This window comes from Oryza sativa, chromosome 4 (assembly GCF_034140825.1).
Source record: "Oryza sativa Japonica Group chromosome 4, ASM3414082v1".
Taxonomy (NCBI): Eukaryota; Viridiplantae; Streptophyta; class Magnoliopsida; order Poales; family Poaceae; genus Oryza; species Oryza sativa.
The window spans coordinates 24490733-24508385 of record NC_089038.1 but is presented as its reverse complement, the minus strand read 5'-3'; the positions used below and the strand labels follow the sequence as shown (position 1 = coordinate 24508385).

General features: G+C 45.1%; 1 protein-coding gene across 2 annotated transcripts; it reads right to left on the bottom strand.

Annotated features, from left to right (window-relative positions):
• Window positions 1–9759: 9759 nt before the first annotated feature.
• LOC4336173 (putative F-box/FBD/LRR-repeat protein At5g56810) lies at window positions 9760–13171 on the bottom strand. Of its 2 annotated transcripts, none has more exons than XM_015778201.3 (5): window positions 12858–13171; window positions 12303–12421; window positions 10808–11626; window positions 10464–10619; window positions 9760–10367 (listed from the first exon to the last, which is right to left on the bottom strand). In XM_015778201.3, exons 1-5 carry the CDS (start codon window positions 12946–12948, stop codon window positions 9993–9995), a joined length of 1560 nt encoding a protein of 519 aa, XP_015633687.1. In that variant the 5' UTR covers window positions 12949–13171; the 3' UTR covers window positions 9760–9992. The 2 variants fall into 2 exon arrangements, with proteins under 2 accessions (XP_015633687.1, XP_015633688.1); XM_015778202.3 differs by having other exon boundaries at window positions 12303–12418.
• Between the last annotated feature and the right edge of the window lie 4482 nt (window positions 13172–17653).

Genomic DNA, 17653 nt, shown 5'->3' with positions numbered 1-17653 from the left:
ACTACGCTCACTTCGCTTTTAGTTTTTTTATTACACGGAATATGTTCTTGTGCATTACCATTCATTAGCTGCAGCAACACACTCACATCCCATTAATATGTTCCCTAAGCTAAGACCCTAACAAATGGAAACCAATGGCCCATCCCCATTCTCACTAAGATCATATTAAAAGTCTATCTACGCATGAGCACTAAGATTTAAACCATATTATACTACTCCCTCCATTTTACTATACTATAAGTTGCTTTGATTTTTTTCTAGTTAAATAATTTTAGGTTTAATCAAATTTATAAAAACATGTAGTAAAGTTTTTAACACAAAATAAGCATATATCATTGAAATATGTTCAATATAAACTAATTTGGTATTGTGGATGTTGCTAAATTTTTCTATAAATTTGATTAAACTTAAAAGTTTGAAAAAATAAAGTGTATTATAATATAAGATGGATGGAGGAACTTGCAGCTTGGGATGGAAAAAATGCTCGTTTGGGTTTCATAATTTTGACGTTATCTCTGTGCATAGTATAGATTATCAGTTCAATATCTGCATAGATGAATGCCCAGTTGGCGAATCACAAGCAGAATAGTATAATTTCTGAATAACTTTGTCAACCGTGCTCGCCAAACTAAGAACTCTGTCTTGCAGCAGATTTAGAAAAGAGGGGCACGAATCCACTACCAGGAGAATATCTTCTTTCTATCCGGGTGAAATACCATCATCTAAAAAAAATCCGGGTGAAATACCACCAGAATAATCCCGTGGTTTTCCTTCTCTCTCTCTATCTTTCATTTTCATCCTCTCACCTGTTCCCTTTCCCGTCCAATTCATTTGTCTGCTCCACCAGCAATTTGCAGAGAGGTTCCTGCATCCAGGGCATCTTAATGGATTTTTTTAGAGTACCTCTGAGTGAATGCGAGCCGTTTATTGTATAAGATCCAACAGATCATATTTGTTTCTACTGCACCTATTAGATTGCACCTATTAGATTGAGTAGTAGTGTAGTAGAAGGGTATTTTAGAAAAAAAAAACATGGCACTGATGTAAATACGTAGTTGTTGAAGGGTTTCGTAGTTCATCGCTATTCCGTAGATCCGTCCGACGAACAGAGTAATAAAGGGATAAAAGCTTTTCAGCAGGGCGGCTTCGCCGCTGCGGCCGTCTTCCTCCGGCCGCGTTCGCTTCTCCCTGAAGGGCCACCTCCTCCTCATGGACACGGCGTCCGCGAGATCGTGACGGCCGGCCACTGACGGGAGGGGAATCTGCTCGGTAACCGGCATGACCGACGTGATCAAATAAACGAAAAACTAGCGTACAACAGATCACATGCATCTGGATTAATTACATTGATACATGCAATTGCCAATCGGGATAACTAAATTGATTAAAAACAACTAAACATTCACGCATGCATGTTGTGGGTTTAATTACAGTAAAGCATGAATTTGGGATTGATTACAGTTATGCATGGTTCCGCGGTGACCATGCTTGCGCGACGAGGAGAGATTGAAGGCGGACGGCGGCTAGGAGCGCAAGATTTTGGCGGCGGCTGTCCCTCCTGTTCTCTTCTGCTTCGTCAACTCACGATGAAATAAAATTGGGTCTGCAAACCTGGCCCGTTTGATCTATCACGGGAGCACAATTACAAGATTACCCTTCCACCTCACTTAAACAAATTATTAGAATGACCAACAAAATCAACGGTGAGATTTATTCCTACTACACTACTACCACCTTAAGTGGGAGGTACCGTAAAATGACTCTTAATTTGTCAGATCTTATAAAAAGCTGCGTTAAATTTGCTACACAGTCCGTGCAGTTAATCACATTATCAGTTTATCACATAGCTTATCACTGATTTTAATACTACGTCGTTGAAGCCTCTCATGAGCATTCTGATATCTGAGTCGATCGTACCACCAGCTTTTTCCACAAAATGCGTGGGACTAATCAGGACAAAAAGACGGTGACAAGGATGTGAAGCCTACCAGGACGTAGTCGGTTACCGGTAGGTAAAGCAAAGCCGTAAAGGGGTTAATACTAGCTTAATATATCTTTTACTACCTCAGTCCCATAATACAAAGGATTTTGAGTTTTTATCTTAAATATGTGACCACTCGTCTTATTTAATTTTTCTTTCAAATATAAAAACAAAAAGTTGTGCTTAAAGTACTGTGTATAATAAAGTAAGTCACAAATAAAATAAATAATAATTTCAAAAAATTTGAATAAGACGAGTAATCAAGCGTTGAAAAAAAAAATCAAAATCTCTTATATTATAGGATGGAGGGAGTATTTGACATTGGCAAAACGAACTCCTCTTCCTTTTCTTTTTCAGAGATCAGAAGTAGCGTCATACCGTGCGATATTGCGATGCAAGTCAGATTCTTCTTTAGTTCTGCACCAATCGAAGTCCTGAAAGTCAAGCAGAAAAGCGGCAACAAATGTGTTCAGAATTGAACCAGCTGACAGCGACGGTGGCATATGCATACAGCAGCTAGTAGTAGCCAGCTACTGATATCACCCGGATAGTGCTTGGGTCTCGCACGCTGTTTTATGCTTTGAGTAGCTGATGTGAGAAAATGAGAGATGAAGAAATGATTAGGCTTCTACCGAGCGATGGCCGATGGGTCTCGGAAGTTGACGTTGCAGTTAAACTTGACTTGCAAAGCCTGTGTGAGTGTGTAATTCTAATGAAGCCATGAAATGCGTAGTTTTCCATCTCTCTCCCTTTCTTTCATTTCCATCGTGCGAGGCACACGCACTACCGCCAGGGTTCCCCAAAACCCAAAAGGTTACCTGGTTATTATAAAAACCGTGTGATTATCACGAGATATACTATAGTTTTAAAAATGAGAAGGGTACCGCACGTGATAACCATGGTAACCGTATGGTTTTCTAAACCACGAGTACCGCACACACGAAAAAGGCTATAGTTCCTACTCCATCCGTCCTATAATATATAAGATTTTAAAGTGACATATACACATCCGATCTTAGGTTTATAGTATAGGAAATGTCTCATTCGATTCTAGGTTCTTATATTCTGGGACAGAGAGAGTATTTTAGGATGGAGGGAGTGGTAGATAGGAGAAGCGACATCCCGTGAATTTTGGAGGTCATATGAAAAAAACAAGTATGAAACTTACTCCATTCGTCCTAATATATAAATGTATCTAGTATAGAATGTAACATATTATAGTATTATGAATCTGAAAAATTTATCTGTTTAAACTTGTAGATTTAGGGAATGTCACATCATATATTAGGTGAACTTATTTTAGGATGGATGGAGAAAGTAAATCATAAAATAAAACAATTGTATTTTTTACTCATGGTATATTTTTATACTCATAGCAACATAAAATAGAACGGAAGAAGAATATTTTTCTAATCTTCACCTGGAAAGCATCGCACTAAAACATTATTATAGTGTATTTCGAAATAAAATCTTCAATGGTATCTTCTTAATTAATCTTCTTTAGCATGTCACTCTCAAGATCATTACCCATCCGGATGAGAGAGATGGTGAGAGAATGAATGGGCGGGGAAAGAGAAGGATGTGTTATACGGTTTTGTGGTAAGCCAGTCGATTCGATCAGGTACGAGATGAAGAATGTGAAGTAGACTTATTCACTTTGTAGACGACCGAGACAAGACACAATCCGGTTAGCAGTACTGCAGTAGGCCGTGCTGTTTTTGGGCCGCACCAGCAACGGGCTGGCCAGCCCGGCATGGTCTGCTCGAGCACGCCCTTTACCTTCTTTCTTTCTTTTTTTTTTTTTGGAATAAGTCCACTTTGACTTACTAACCCGAATCTAATCCATGACCTTAAACCGCAAAACCGGATATCTCGACTCCCGAACTATTGAAATCGGTGCAATTTGACTCCCTTGATGGTTTTAGATGGCAATTTTGCTGATGTGGCAGGGTTGACCTACTTTGTGGGATTGACGTGGTGTTTAGTTGGTATTTAAATTAAAAACGTATATGTGGGACCCGTTTGTCATTCACACACATAAAAAATTATAGGGCCCACTGACATATGTGCCCCACATATCATCCTCTTTCTCTTCTTCTTCCTCCCCTCTTCCACCCTCCTATCTTTCTCACCCATTCTCTCCCCTTCGACCAGCCACCGCCGCACGGGCTGGAGCACAGGGGCAAGTCCATGTGGGACAAGAAGCCGCCGGCGACGGCGCTCGGCGGCGTCCACGCGCCCATCGAACATGAGGAAGAGGAAGGACTGAGAGACGAAGCAGACGAAGCTGCCGCCGCTCAGGAGGAGGAGGGCGGTGGCGGCGGCACGACGGAGGTGACCACGAAGGAGGAGGATTTCGAGACGTCCGTGCATATGCGTCGGGGCAAGGCGGTGGAGCATGGTCAGCCTGGGCATGGCGACGGCAGTGGGGGCGGTGGTGTGGGCGGCGGACGCGTTGTGCTTGCCGTTGCTGGCGGAGATGTTCGCCACAGTGGATATGTCCATGTGTAGCGTCGCGCGCTTCTTCCTCCGCGAGTCCGCCGCCGCGCTCCAGGGCGGTAGGCCGGCCTCCTCCTCCTCCTCCGACGCCGTCGCGCCGCTCAGCCTCAACTGGTTCCTCCTCAGCGTCCTCACCTTCCCCATGCTCCCCGGTGCCGCCCACGCCATCGTTTCCATTGCTGATCTCAGCTCCCGCCGGCCGCCGCCGCTCTGGCCCCCGCCCGTCATCGCTCCAGCCCGTGCGGCGGCGACCGGTCGAAAGGGAGAAAAGGGGAGAGAAAGAGGGAAGGGAGGAAGAGGGGAGGAAGAAGAAAGAGAGAGAATGACATGTGGTGCCACATGTTAGTAAGCCCCATAATTTTTTGAGAGAATCTGCTCAGTACCACTGAGTTCGACACACTTCAACAATATGCCACTGACTTTGTCGATATCCATAATATGCCATCGCCTTTTCCTTAACCTTTACGATTTACCATCGCCGTCAAGCTACATGCTGTTTGCACTGTTAATTTTTTTAGTAATGACCGAAATACCCTTTGAATCATCTAATTCGCATGGCCCAGGGCCCCTTTCTTCCTAGCATCGCATCTCCCAACGCCGGATTGCCACCCTTCCCAGTGCCGTCATGGCGCCACGCCGCATCTCTGCCCACCGCCGCTCACATGTCCTCGCCAGCGTTGCCATCTCTAGCGTCGGCCCGCTCGCTGTCCCCAGCACCGCCATCCCTAGCGCCAGCACGTACGACCTTCGTCCCCAGCGCCGGCACGACCTTCGTCACCAGCATCACCATCCGTAGCGCTGGCCCAACCGCGTGCCATCCACAGCGGCGGTCCGACCACTGTCGTCAACGCCGTGGTCACATCTGATGGGAGACGGCGCCCCTATTGGAGGGCTGCTGCTGGTGCTGCCGTTGCAAACAAAGGGACACGACGCCCCTGTTGGAGAGCTGTTGCTGGTGGCGGGTGCCACCGCCGTCGTCAGCGCTGCCATCGCATGCAAGGGGACACGGTGGCCCTGGCCCTGCTGGAGAGCTGCATCTGTGATTAGTGCAATCCTCAACCGCTCCTCAACAGTCCTCGGCAAAACAAAACTCCGCCCCCTCCTGTAGCCTTGGAGATATTTGCTCATAATTAAAATACTTAAAATATGTGCTCGTAATTATTTATAATCATATTGCATAAATAAACAGTTATTATAACTCTCGGTACCTTGCACGACATGGTCTCAGTGCTGCCAATCTTCAGTAAGGGCACACTTGTCTTTTCTCCAATGCAAACTAACAGGCTATAGACGGTGATGGTAAATCGTAGAGGTTAAGTAAAAGGCGATAGTATATTATGGATATCGACAAAGTCAGTGGCATATTGTTGAAGTGTGTCGAACTCAGTGGTACTGAATTTTTTATGTGTGAATGACAAACGGGTTCCACGTATACGTTTTTAATTCAAATACCAACTAAGCGCCACATCAACCCCTCAACCTTGCCACGTCAGTGCCAAATCAACAAAACTGTCTTCCAAAACCACAAGACAGTTAAATTACACCAGTTTAAATAGTTCGAGGGTCGAGATATCCGGTTTTATAGTTTTTGTCATGGATTAGATTCGACCTATTTTTAAATGACTCAGAGTGGACTTATTCCTTTCATTTTTCGATTTTCGTTGCTCGAGCGCGCTCATTTCCCTTTTCCTTTTTCGTTTTTTCGCAAGCGCGCCCGCCTTCAAATTTTCGGCCAAATATTCCCGCGCCATCTCCGCTTTGTCAGATCGAAACTTCCGGAAGAAATCCCCTCCCTCACCTCGTCTGTATAAAGTCCACACGAGATGGGTCGCCGTGACCGCCACAAATCATTATCCGTCCGGAGGAGAGAGAGGCGGCGGAAGAGGAAGAGGAGGAGGAGGAGAGCATGGCGGCGCCTCTCTTCACAATCTCGGGGCTTCGCGAGGCGGCGATGCTGTACGCCAGCCGCGACGACCCCATCAAGGTCATCGTCACGGACGTAGAGCTCCGCCAGGCGCCCGCCTTGCTGGAGTTGCTGACGAAGGCCAGTCGGCTCCCGCGCGGGTGGGATCTGGTCCGTGACCACAAGCTTCGTCAGCTCGCGCGCCTGGCGAACGAGATCGTCGTCATCGTCGACGTTCTGGTGCCGATGCTCCGGGAGAACGCCCTCCACCACGACGCCGGCCGCCTCCTCCTTCAGTAAGGCTGGTCACTCCCCCACATCGCTCGCCATGTCGATGGGCCGGAGGGGCCGTTCCACGCGGTCGCGGTCACGGCAGGCAATTTCCTCCGCCACCACGTCGACCACATGATCAATGGTACGCGCGATCGGGACTAGCTTGTCGCGAATGTCGAGAGAGTTCGCGACAAGGTCGCCGACCTCAACACCATGGTGGTCTTCATCCCCGAGCTCGGCCTCGACGATGGACCGGACGGCGGCGAGGACGACCCGGAGTTCGGTGGCGATGATGGATCCGACGACGGCGAGGACGGCCCGGAGTTCGGCAGCCCGCAAGGTGACAACGAGGAAGCTGACGATGCATGACCATGGGGCGTGTTTGTGAAGAGTACGAGCGCCGAGCGTGTGGTGAGGGTTGTTTGCTACATTTTCTTCCAGTAGACTACTCTCGTTTTCTCTTGCTTTTGCGACTGTCGATCCTGAAACCTTAGTAGTATATGAGTAACATTCTTAGAATCTCGTCAACAGTAGTACATGAATCCATGTGCTTATTCTAGTAGCAGATGCAGATCGCTTCGAGCACTGTAAATTGAATCCAAGCAATTATACCATGAAATGGAAATGTCCACCCGATCTAAGTGTTGTCCATCAGAATTTTACTTTGCTTGTGACGTCGTTGAATGATTTCTTCCATCTGTCGTGAAATCCCCTTTCTGAATTTTGCTGCATTTCTGTTGCGTGTTCTTCAATTGTCGTTCGTTTTTTGTTGCCATCAGATCGTTCGTGGAAATTCTTGCAGCGGAAACTGTGGATCCACAGGGTTCAGATTTTTTTTCTCTCGAATTCCTTGGTTACCGTGCCATTTATTTTTCCCAAATTCACCTGAAAGGGAAGGCAATGAGCTTAGCCGATTTATGTGATGAATTTCGACGACACCAACGCCTGTAGATCCTGCTGCAGCGAGCTTCCCCCGTCGGCTGGATTTCCTCCCGTGCTAGTATTTCTCTCATGGCGTACGGGCTATTTCATTCTGCACCGACTGCGTTGGTCTTCTGACTACCGGCGGATCGGGGCATCAAGTTTCACCATATGGTCCAAAACAAACCATCTGCATTTGAGCTGATAAACTGTGGGATAACTCTTTGTTCTTCCTCTCCATTTGCAATGGAAAATACATTTGACCTTCATTTTCGTAGTTCTCTTTTCAGTTTGTATGCCTTTTTTTTTTACCGTTCTTGCATCATCTAATTTTGGAGACTGAAGCACTAGTACAGTAGTACCTGTACCTGATTGATATTTGATCTTGTATGATTTGAGGTATTTATTGAAACCATAGAAGCTTTTGTTTTGTTATTTTGGCTACTGTTGTGTTGGGGTCCTGACATTGTTCTTCAGGTATACTGGTCATGATCGTTGTTGATTTGATTTGTTTTGAAATGCGAAGGCTAAATGTGAGTGACTTGCTTGTTGTTACTAGTGCCTAATCTTCTGGAGAATAGCAACCGCAAGTGTTCGATGAACAAAACCTGCATTGGTTATACTTTGCATTGTCCCATTATCTCCTCTTTCATTTTAAAGGAATCTGCAACAGTACCTGCTGAATAGATTTAATCAAAACCTGGAGTGTATGCCGTATGGTAGTGAAAAAAACATTTTGGGCTTCCTGGCCACGCTGTAGCTTCCATAAAGAAGATCAAAGTTGGTATGCTTCTCTTTGTGTTTCAGTGTCAGGAAAGAGACATTAGGGGGGGGGGGGGGGTGTATTTGAGGCTACTTCAGATGGAGGACTGAACATATTTTTCCAAATGCATTTTCTTCTTTGAGGAAGCCCCAGCCAGCCCAGTTAAGTTTTGCTTTTCTTATTGGGTTCGTTCTCCTAGTTTGATGTCATTGTTTGGGTCGTGTTGTCTCTAATGGTTTGTTATTGATTCATGATTTAGTCTTGGCAAATATTTCTATGGGTTTCTTCTACAGTTTAAAATGCAGAGAAATGCTGGTTATTTTATTTTTAATGGCTGAAATTCAGGTTCCCTTTCAAGAGTTAGGTTTGTAAGCCCCTGATGGAAACTGAGTTTTCTAGTGCCATCCATCAAGGAAAAGTGTCTCCAACTCCAAATGCCCTTTGGTATATCATACCAACAGGTTTGCTATGCCAACTTGAAGTTTGTGAATTGTGATCTGATGACTATTTTAGTGTCTCTAGGACTCTCAGTGCATGTTTTAATTCTGGCAGACCTGTTTGCTTCAAAGAGGATCAGGCTGCAGCCTTACCAGAAACCAAAACCAAGAGTTATAGGGGATTACAAAATCTCTTGGTTAATCCTGGCCAAGAATTCAGTACACACACTCATAACAAGACCTTCTGTAGCCATTCATCTTCGATAGAGTATTTTGCAATAATAGTTTCTCATTGCCACTTAGTTGTTTCATTGTTTCATGTACACCAAACATAATACAAAGCACTCCACCTAAGACTGCGATCTAATGAGAAAACTTTAGAGTACCTAAGACTGCGATCTAATGAGAAAACTTTAAGAGTGCGAATGTTGTCTGTTACACTCCCCTTTCGTTTCTCATTTGCATGTTGAATCTGATGACTCTTTTGCTTGTTGATTCTTATGTACTCTACTAGGTGTTCGATACAATGATAGAAAAATGAATGAGCGTGTGGAATGCAAAGTTTCCTTTTCTCTGTTTTGCATGTTCATTCTTATGTACTCTATCAAGTGTTGGATACAATGATAGAAAAATGAATGAGCGTGTGGAATGCAAGTTTGCTTGCAATCGGTTTCGGGCTTTCGGCCCAGGAGAAGAGATTCCTGTCTGCAGCAAGTCATTATATCAACCGAAATTTTTGGACATCTCCAGCAAGTCTTATATCAACCGAAAATTTTGGATTTCCTCAATTTTTTTGTTGATTTTGGTTAAAGTTTATTCAAGTATGGTTAAAATTTCAAATAATTTCGGTCAAAAAGTGCAAAAAATTTGTAAATACCGATGCTACCGAAATTTTCGCTGAAATTAAAAGTGCAAACCCTGGTTACAGCAGATTGAACACTAACTTTGTAACTGCTAGTAACAAACAAATCACAACACATCCTGCACCTGAAAATTTCAACCTTTGGACAAAAACATATAAATCTTCAGCTTATACATGTACAGCAAAAAATAAACATTAAACAGGTCTGATAATACAGAGATAAAGCTTGGTCCATTGTCCATCTAAGATAATTAAACTATTGCACATTGGGCCACAGCCATAAATAGTTCAGGAAACAAATATTGGTTCATCTAAAATTGAATGGAATCGGCATTGCACGATTGAGATGATGTTCACCCTCTTCTTCTAACATGGCACCGGCTGCAAGGTTCCAGAACAGTCAAATTAACTGTAGATGGAACTTTATCCTCAATGTATGTTCTGATAGCTGCAAGCCCTCTTGGAGCATCCGTGAGAACACCATCTATCATGGGAAAACACCGCCTATACTTATCTTGATCACACCTAGGACCATAAATGGTATCCAATGTAAGACACTCAAGTGACACCGCATTATTGAGGATATAACATGTCAGTTCCACCAAGCTCTTCGCAGAGCTGAAACCAGTGATCTTCACACTCTTGAGGTGGCCATGGCGGTGTCCAGGGATGTGTCTCAGTTGTGAATCCGTGAAAATCGATTCATGCACCATACGTACCTGAGTCACCTGACCATGAAAAGGATGATATGCTTGAATTAGACCCAGAGTGATCAAAAAGCTTTGGAGGATGAAATGAATGAATGAACAGTGCCAATGTCATACATTTAATATCAAAGTCTCCAAGGACGGAGACGCATCAATAAAAGAAACCAGAGAGAAATAGTCATATGGCTGGGAAATGGTCGATCCTGTTATCACATGAATGGTCAGGTGCTTAAGGTAGAGGAATTTGGTAGGCAGCATTGGTGCATCAACCACCTGCACAACAAATATGGCATGCATCAGATTTATTACACAACAGGTATCACTAATGTAATCGATATATAACACTCACTAACGTAATCCATATATATCATTATACTAATGTAATCCGTATATATCATTGTACTAAAGTAATCCGTATATATCGCCATACTACAGCACCTCATCTTTTAGAGAATACATACCTCATGCCCCGATTCAATGACAAGAGTTTCAAGATTTGGCATAATGGATGGCAGCTTGGCCCGAGCATCACAGATTGCATGTCCCATGTCTAGCTTATTTATTTGCAATGTTTCTACAAGGGAGAAGTTTACCCTGGATCCTCTAACAAATAGACTAGAGAGATTTGGAGCTTTGCTCTCTATCACTTTCAAGCCTGAGCATTCAACGACATTAAGGCTGCTGAGCTGCTGCAGGGTGCAAGGTATCTTCAGGCAAATTATCCCCTTGCAATGATTGAGCTCTAAATGCTCCAGAGCAAGAGAGTTGGAAAGAAGGCACTCTAACTCAGCCCATGTAATGCTCACATACAACAGATGCAGATTTGATAGGTTTCTCAAGGGGCCAAGTTCAGGTGTGGGATGGAGGGCACAACATCGAAGTTTAATGTACCGAAGTGAGTCTCGGACCCCATCAGATAAAAGTGAGCATGGGAAGCTGTATTGTTTGTTTGTTTCAGGCAAAAAAAGGGTGAGTTCTTCAATCTCTGGTTTAAGAGCAATCTGAAGCCAACTGTCAAGATAACTAGTGCCATCGAACCCACACATACCACTGTAGTCAAGCTGGAACGTTTTCAAGCTAATGCCTGAGTGGTTCCTGAGAATGCGCCCAATTTTTCCGTGGAAATTCTCTCCAAACGCATTTCTCTTCAAGACAATCGTATCTTTATTAAAGATAAGATTGGGATGACACCTCCAGGAATGTAGAAAAGCACGAGATACGCAAGCAGCACGAGCAGCTTCACGCATTGACATAAAGGACTGTATACGAAACAATATGTCCTGCATACACAAACATCAGAATGCGTGAAGAAAAAATGGAGGACGTAAAGATCAACATTTATATTGCAAATCCATATGGTCATATAAAAAAAATGGAGTAATATACAGCCAGCCTAGCACAGTCAGCAAGATAATCAGTCCGATGGGTGAGTCGTGGTGATATTATGCTTGAAATCTAAGCAGCGGCGGATTCAGGGCCCGGCCAGCATGGGCAGCTGCCCGGGCTCCCAGTCTTTTGCCGCTGTGGACTCTGATGCTGTTCCTCTGCTAGCCAATGGCATTCGCTCCTGGGCAACAAGCGGCGCCAGGCGTCATGCTTCTATATGGTGCAGTCTGTAGTTTAGTATGGTGTCCTGCACGACTATTTGAGCACCAAAGCAGCCTTTTAATTGTGCACTAGTTTAAGACAGGTAGCAAAAAATGGCAAACAAGCAGAACATGTTATTGGACTCTTGATGCTGATAGATTATTGTCAGAGGTCACTATCTCTCTCTTCTGTTTTGTTATATCCTTTTTTTTAATCTATGGATAATTAATACCTAATTAACCATACCCTAATCACTTGTCTCGTTTTGCATGTGGACCATAATCTCATCATAGATGTCATCTCAAACGCAGCCTAAGCATGCCCAGGCTAAAGAAAATTTCTGGATCATCGGAATTCAATGCCTCGTACCTCAGGAAGGTCTGGGATTGAATTTCTCATTATTTTGCCAGCTTGAGAATCACCATCATAGTCATCTTGTTGACAGGGTGATGTCTTTCTTTTACCCGTTGAGGCAATAAGCCCACCTGCTGCGACACAAAAAGGATTGTTATGGTTGCAGAGACATGAACGGAAGAAAAGCAGAAAAAGGCACTCAATCCCTTGATATCTCCCAAAATTAATTTGATCTTTTTTTTCCTGAGGAACCTATGCAGGGTATCACCCATCTGAAATACCCCGTTGCTTAGTTGTGCGAAAAAAAAATAAATTAAAACTTAAAAGGAGCTCAAACGGAGAAAGTGGTGGAGAATCAATAATCTTTGCTATTCCGTATTCACCAAAGTGAAAAATTTGAAGTCAAACAAGTGAAAAATCGGTAACAGGCCCACATCAATCCAGACGAGTTAGATAGGTATTAAAAAGAAATACTATCTTTTTATGAGCTGACAATAACGAACACATCCACCGAGCCAAACTTAACATAAAGATGGGCGGGTGAGCTGTTCAGCGAGGAAAGAGGCTTACAGCGCGCTCGGATTTGCGGCCGGTGATGCCGCCGCCGCCGCCGGCGGTCGCGCCGCAGGGACATGAGCCCGTTCAGCGCCAACATCCCCATAGACGAGTACACGAAGATACCCTTCCTCCCACGGATCTGGCCGAGAAAATCACTTCCGTTTCCCCCCCCCCTTCAGATCTCTACTCCTCTCCTCTCCTGCCTATTGCAAATGCAATCCCAGTCTGTTTGTGGTTCGGTTTTGAACTCAACTTCGCGCAGGCGGCGGCGGCGGCGGGCGGAGCTAAAGCTATAACCAAACGCTACGTATTAGGTATGGAAAATTGGGAAGAGGGGAGTAGGGACTAGGGAGTATAGATGGCCATAAGGCTCGCTCTGCATGGGCCGTGCCAGCCCATGGGCTGCACTTCTGTCCAGGCATGGCCCACCAGCAGTCGGGTCGTGCCGTATCGGTCCGAAGAATTTTTTTCGGTTTTAGATTTTTTTTTAATATTTACAGAAATAATCTATCGGCCAAAAAAATTACAAAAATAGACCCTGCTGCCCACCTCTGGGGCGGCAAGCTGACGTGGCAAACGGGGGAGGAACGGGCGGTGACGGAGGGAGGGTTTTTTGCAGGAAAACCCTTGTCGCCCTCTGGTGGGGCGGCAAGGGGCCCGAATGCAAAAAAAGCCAGTCGGGGCCGGCTATTTTGCAGGCGGCCCCTTGCCGCCCTCTGGCCGGGCGGCAGGCCTCACTGCCTATAAAAGGCCTGTTGCCCAGCCCCCAGCCCTCATTCTTCTCTCCTCAATTCCAGTGAAAAAAAAAAGAAGAGAGGGGAGGAGAAGAGAAGAAGGGGCGAAGCCCTGCCGGATTCAGACGCCGATTTCAGGTAATATTCATAGATCCTATATGTGACTATTGAGTTAAATAGTGTGTATTTTTTAAAAATTTGTTTGAATAAATGCATTATATTTTTAGGGTTTTAGTTGTACTAATCTAGAAGTGCGTATTATAGATATCGGTAACTACGTAGATCTGCTAGTTTGGAATCAATACATTACCGTTGCATTGGCTTACACAAGAAGATATTACGTTGTAGATGTTTATTGCATGAAAGAGTAATATGATCTAGTTATTTCGTTGACAGATATGTCGAACAAACAAATATTCCAAGTTTACCATGGACCAGGAAACGTCCGTTACGGGCCAACTGGGGTAGATCTGTTAGATTTTATTGTAACAGAAAGGGGAATTGAGAGACCGGCTGAGAGGAGTGTACCTTCTATAAAAGGATGGTTAATGAGGGGCTTGAGAGTTGATCCACAGACAAGTGACATAACAATCAATGTTAAACTGAGGGTTTTTATTGGGAACTAATGCCAGTTCAAAACTCTCGAGTGTGGAGATGGTATTTGGAAAATGCATTGCAACGCGGGTGGCCTCTAGCTTTGGTTCCGTTTGTTCACCCGAAGGATCCAGGTGTGCAGATGAACATGGATGATGGCGAGGGACCAAGTGCTGAAGTAAACGAGACTTCTGTGGAGGAGGTCAACGCACGAGAGGACGGGGACGTAGTAGCTCCAGTGGGCATTCAACCAGGTGGAGTGGCCGACGAGGGGGAGACTGTCGGTGCCATTGTGGATGAAATGGAGAGGGAGGATTCTGACAACGAGCGTGTAGAGGAAGGTGATTCGTCAGATGATGAGACGGATATTAATCCAGCAGAATGGGCTAGTGAGGATTTTTCTGGACTGATCGTCTCTGAAGAGGATAGTGTGAGATGGGAGTACAAAGAAAATAAGGTTATTCAGGGAGCGATTTATAGTAGAGCAGAAGATATGAAGGAGGCGGTAAAACATTTTGCAGTGTCACTTCATAGAGAGTTTAGGGTTGCCAAGTCGAACCGGTCACAATATGAAGTTCGGTGTGTTAAGGAAAAAGATGGTTGTCCCTGGAGAGTGCACGCGTATAAGGGGAAATGGAAGGATTATTGGACAGTGTCAGTTGTTACCAAGCATACATGTTTTCTACCTGGTGTTCAGAAATACCACAGGAACATTACATGTGCATTTGTTGCATCTGAGATGTATGCGCATGTCATCGATAATCTCACATATGAACCAAGGTCAATAATCCGACACATCGAAGAGACATACAAGTATACTATTAGCTATGCCAAGGCCTGGAGGGCCAAACAGAAAATAATAGAATGAGATTTGGAACTTACGAAGCCTCGTATGACAATTTGCCACGCCTGCTTGGTGTTATCGAGGAAAGAAACCCTGGGAGCTCTTACGAAGTGAAGAAATTCCCCTCAATTGAACATCCTGGCAAGAGTGTGCTGCAAAGGGCGTTCTTAGCTCTACATGCATGCAAGATGGCATTCGTGAACTGTCGTCCTGTTCTCTGCATTGATGGGACATTCTTGACAGGAAAGTATCGGGGCCAGATACTAACAGCAATAGGGGTAGATGGGAACAATCAGGTATTGCCCTTGGCATTTGCTTTTGTTGAGAGTGAGAATACCGACAGCTGGTACTGGTTCCTGAAATTGGTTAAAACAAAAGTTGTTGGTATGAGGCCAAATGTATGCCTGATACATGATAGGCACGCTGGCATTTTGCGAGCGATAGGAGAGTTGCAGTTTGGGAGTATGGAACGAGGATACCCCGGTGTTTGGGAAGATGTACAGAGTAGGTGGTGCATGCGTCATATGGGAGCTAATTTCTTCAAGCAATTCAAGAACAAGGAGCTCATGAACATGTTCAAGAGGCTGTGCAATCAGAACCAGGAGAAAAAATTCAATGAGCTTTGGAAGAGATTAGATGAGTTGACAGCCAAATGCAGTGATCAGCGTGCAGCGGCTCCATCAACCGCCGTTGCTGACCCTCCTCAAGCTCTTGGACCTCTCCCAACGGATAGTCCAACATTGGTTAGAAGAACTGGATTGGAGATTCGGAAATTTTCTCAGTGGATTCTGCATGAACCAAAAGAGAAATGGGCCAAGGCGTATGACACAGGTGGTGCTAGATATGGAATAATGACAACAAATTTGGCAGAAGTTTACAACTGGGTGATGCGCGGTGTCCGTGGACTGCCACTAGTTGGCATAGTGGAGTTCATTTTACATGGGACATGCAGGTATTTTAGGGATCGGTTCTAGGCAGTTCTTCCCTCTATGCCGAACAACAGCATTTTGTTTGGAGCTTTCATGCAGAAAAAGCTAGAGGAGTTGCGTAAAAAGGCCATGAAACATCGAGCTCTAGTGCAAGGTACCCAACAGCACAGGTTTGAGATACTATGTCAAGATAAGGCAGGCAGGGGTATCTACCGCAAGAGAGTGAAGCAGGAGTGTGTTCTCAAAGACGACGGCACATGTCATTGCTCTTGTGCAAAGCCGAAGCTGCTCCACAGGCCATGCACCCATGTCATTGCTGCCGCAGCGGAGTGTGGCATACCAGATACAGTATATGTGTCACAGTACTTCAGTAAGCAAGCAATATATCATACATGGAGCGGCGAGATTTATGGGTTCGGCATAGCTGGGGAGTTCACAGAGACTAACGATGAAGTACTCAATATTCCTGACCCATCGAAGCTCCGAGGCAAGGTTGGAAGGAGGAGGACTCGTCGCATCCGCAACGATATGGACGAGTCGGAGGCTGGCAGGGTGAAGCGTTGCAGCAAATGCGATGAACATGGGCACACCTACAAGCATTGTCCTAAAGACAAGGAGAAACCAAGTGCGGCGGAGGCAGGATTATCAGGATCAGCAGCAGATGGAGCTCGCCCTACGGGTGAAGGCACTACCTCCACTCGACCACGTCCTAGGCGTCGTCGTGCCACGTCTGGTTACGTGGTGTAGTTCTTATGTTCTATGTCGGCATGTGGATTTGCTTGTAATTCGTTTCGAACTTATCGATGTGTTTATGTTTCGTCGTGTAATGTCAGACTTCGGCATGTCATGTCTTTAGGTCTCGTGATGTAACGTCGGACTAAGGCGCCTAACGTCTTTAGGTATGCTCATGTATGTCGGACTTCGACACGTAATGTTATGTTATATTATTGAACTCTACATATATGTTAAATTGCACGTCATCGTTATGTACCATTAGTAACGTTTGCTATATTTAAATAGCCTGTACTCTTGTTGTACATAATTAATCTCATGATTTTATTACTATTTCATAATTTTGCAAGTTATCTTTTGTTTTACAGTACTATTTTTTGAATTGTTCTAACACGAAACACTATATTTTTCAGAGATGGCACGTCAGGATACACCTCAGTTGTTGGACCCGGCGATAGATCACCGACACCGGTCTTACCTTACTGCGGTGCAGGGGGCTCAGCTTGGGACGTTCCGGGCACGGACGTGCGGTGAGCTACTCACGGTTCACGACTCCTTTGTCGAGAGGTACGAACAATGTTTTACTATAAGTTAGTTGCACTGTAATATTTTTTATAATGACATATTAATTTGTTATTGCAGGCTACGTGAGGCCGGCCTCCTACCGATGTGTCGGCTGGTGGAGGCTGCGGCCTGCGACGCGGACCCGGCCAGACGATGGACTGTGGACAGGTCCCTCGTAGCAGCTTTGGTCGATCGATGGAGGCCAGAGACGCACACTTTTTACTTGCCGTGCGGTGAGGTAGCCCCTACCCTATAGGACGTATCGTACTTGTTGGGGCTACCGCTCGCGGGAGACGCTGTTGGGCCAGTGACCACGGCTGTGGACTGGCAGGACGATCTGACGGCACGTTTCGCACTAGTACAGCGCGCACCGCACCTCCCGCTCGAGCCGTTGGCACACCACCGCAATAC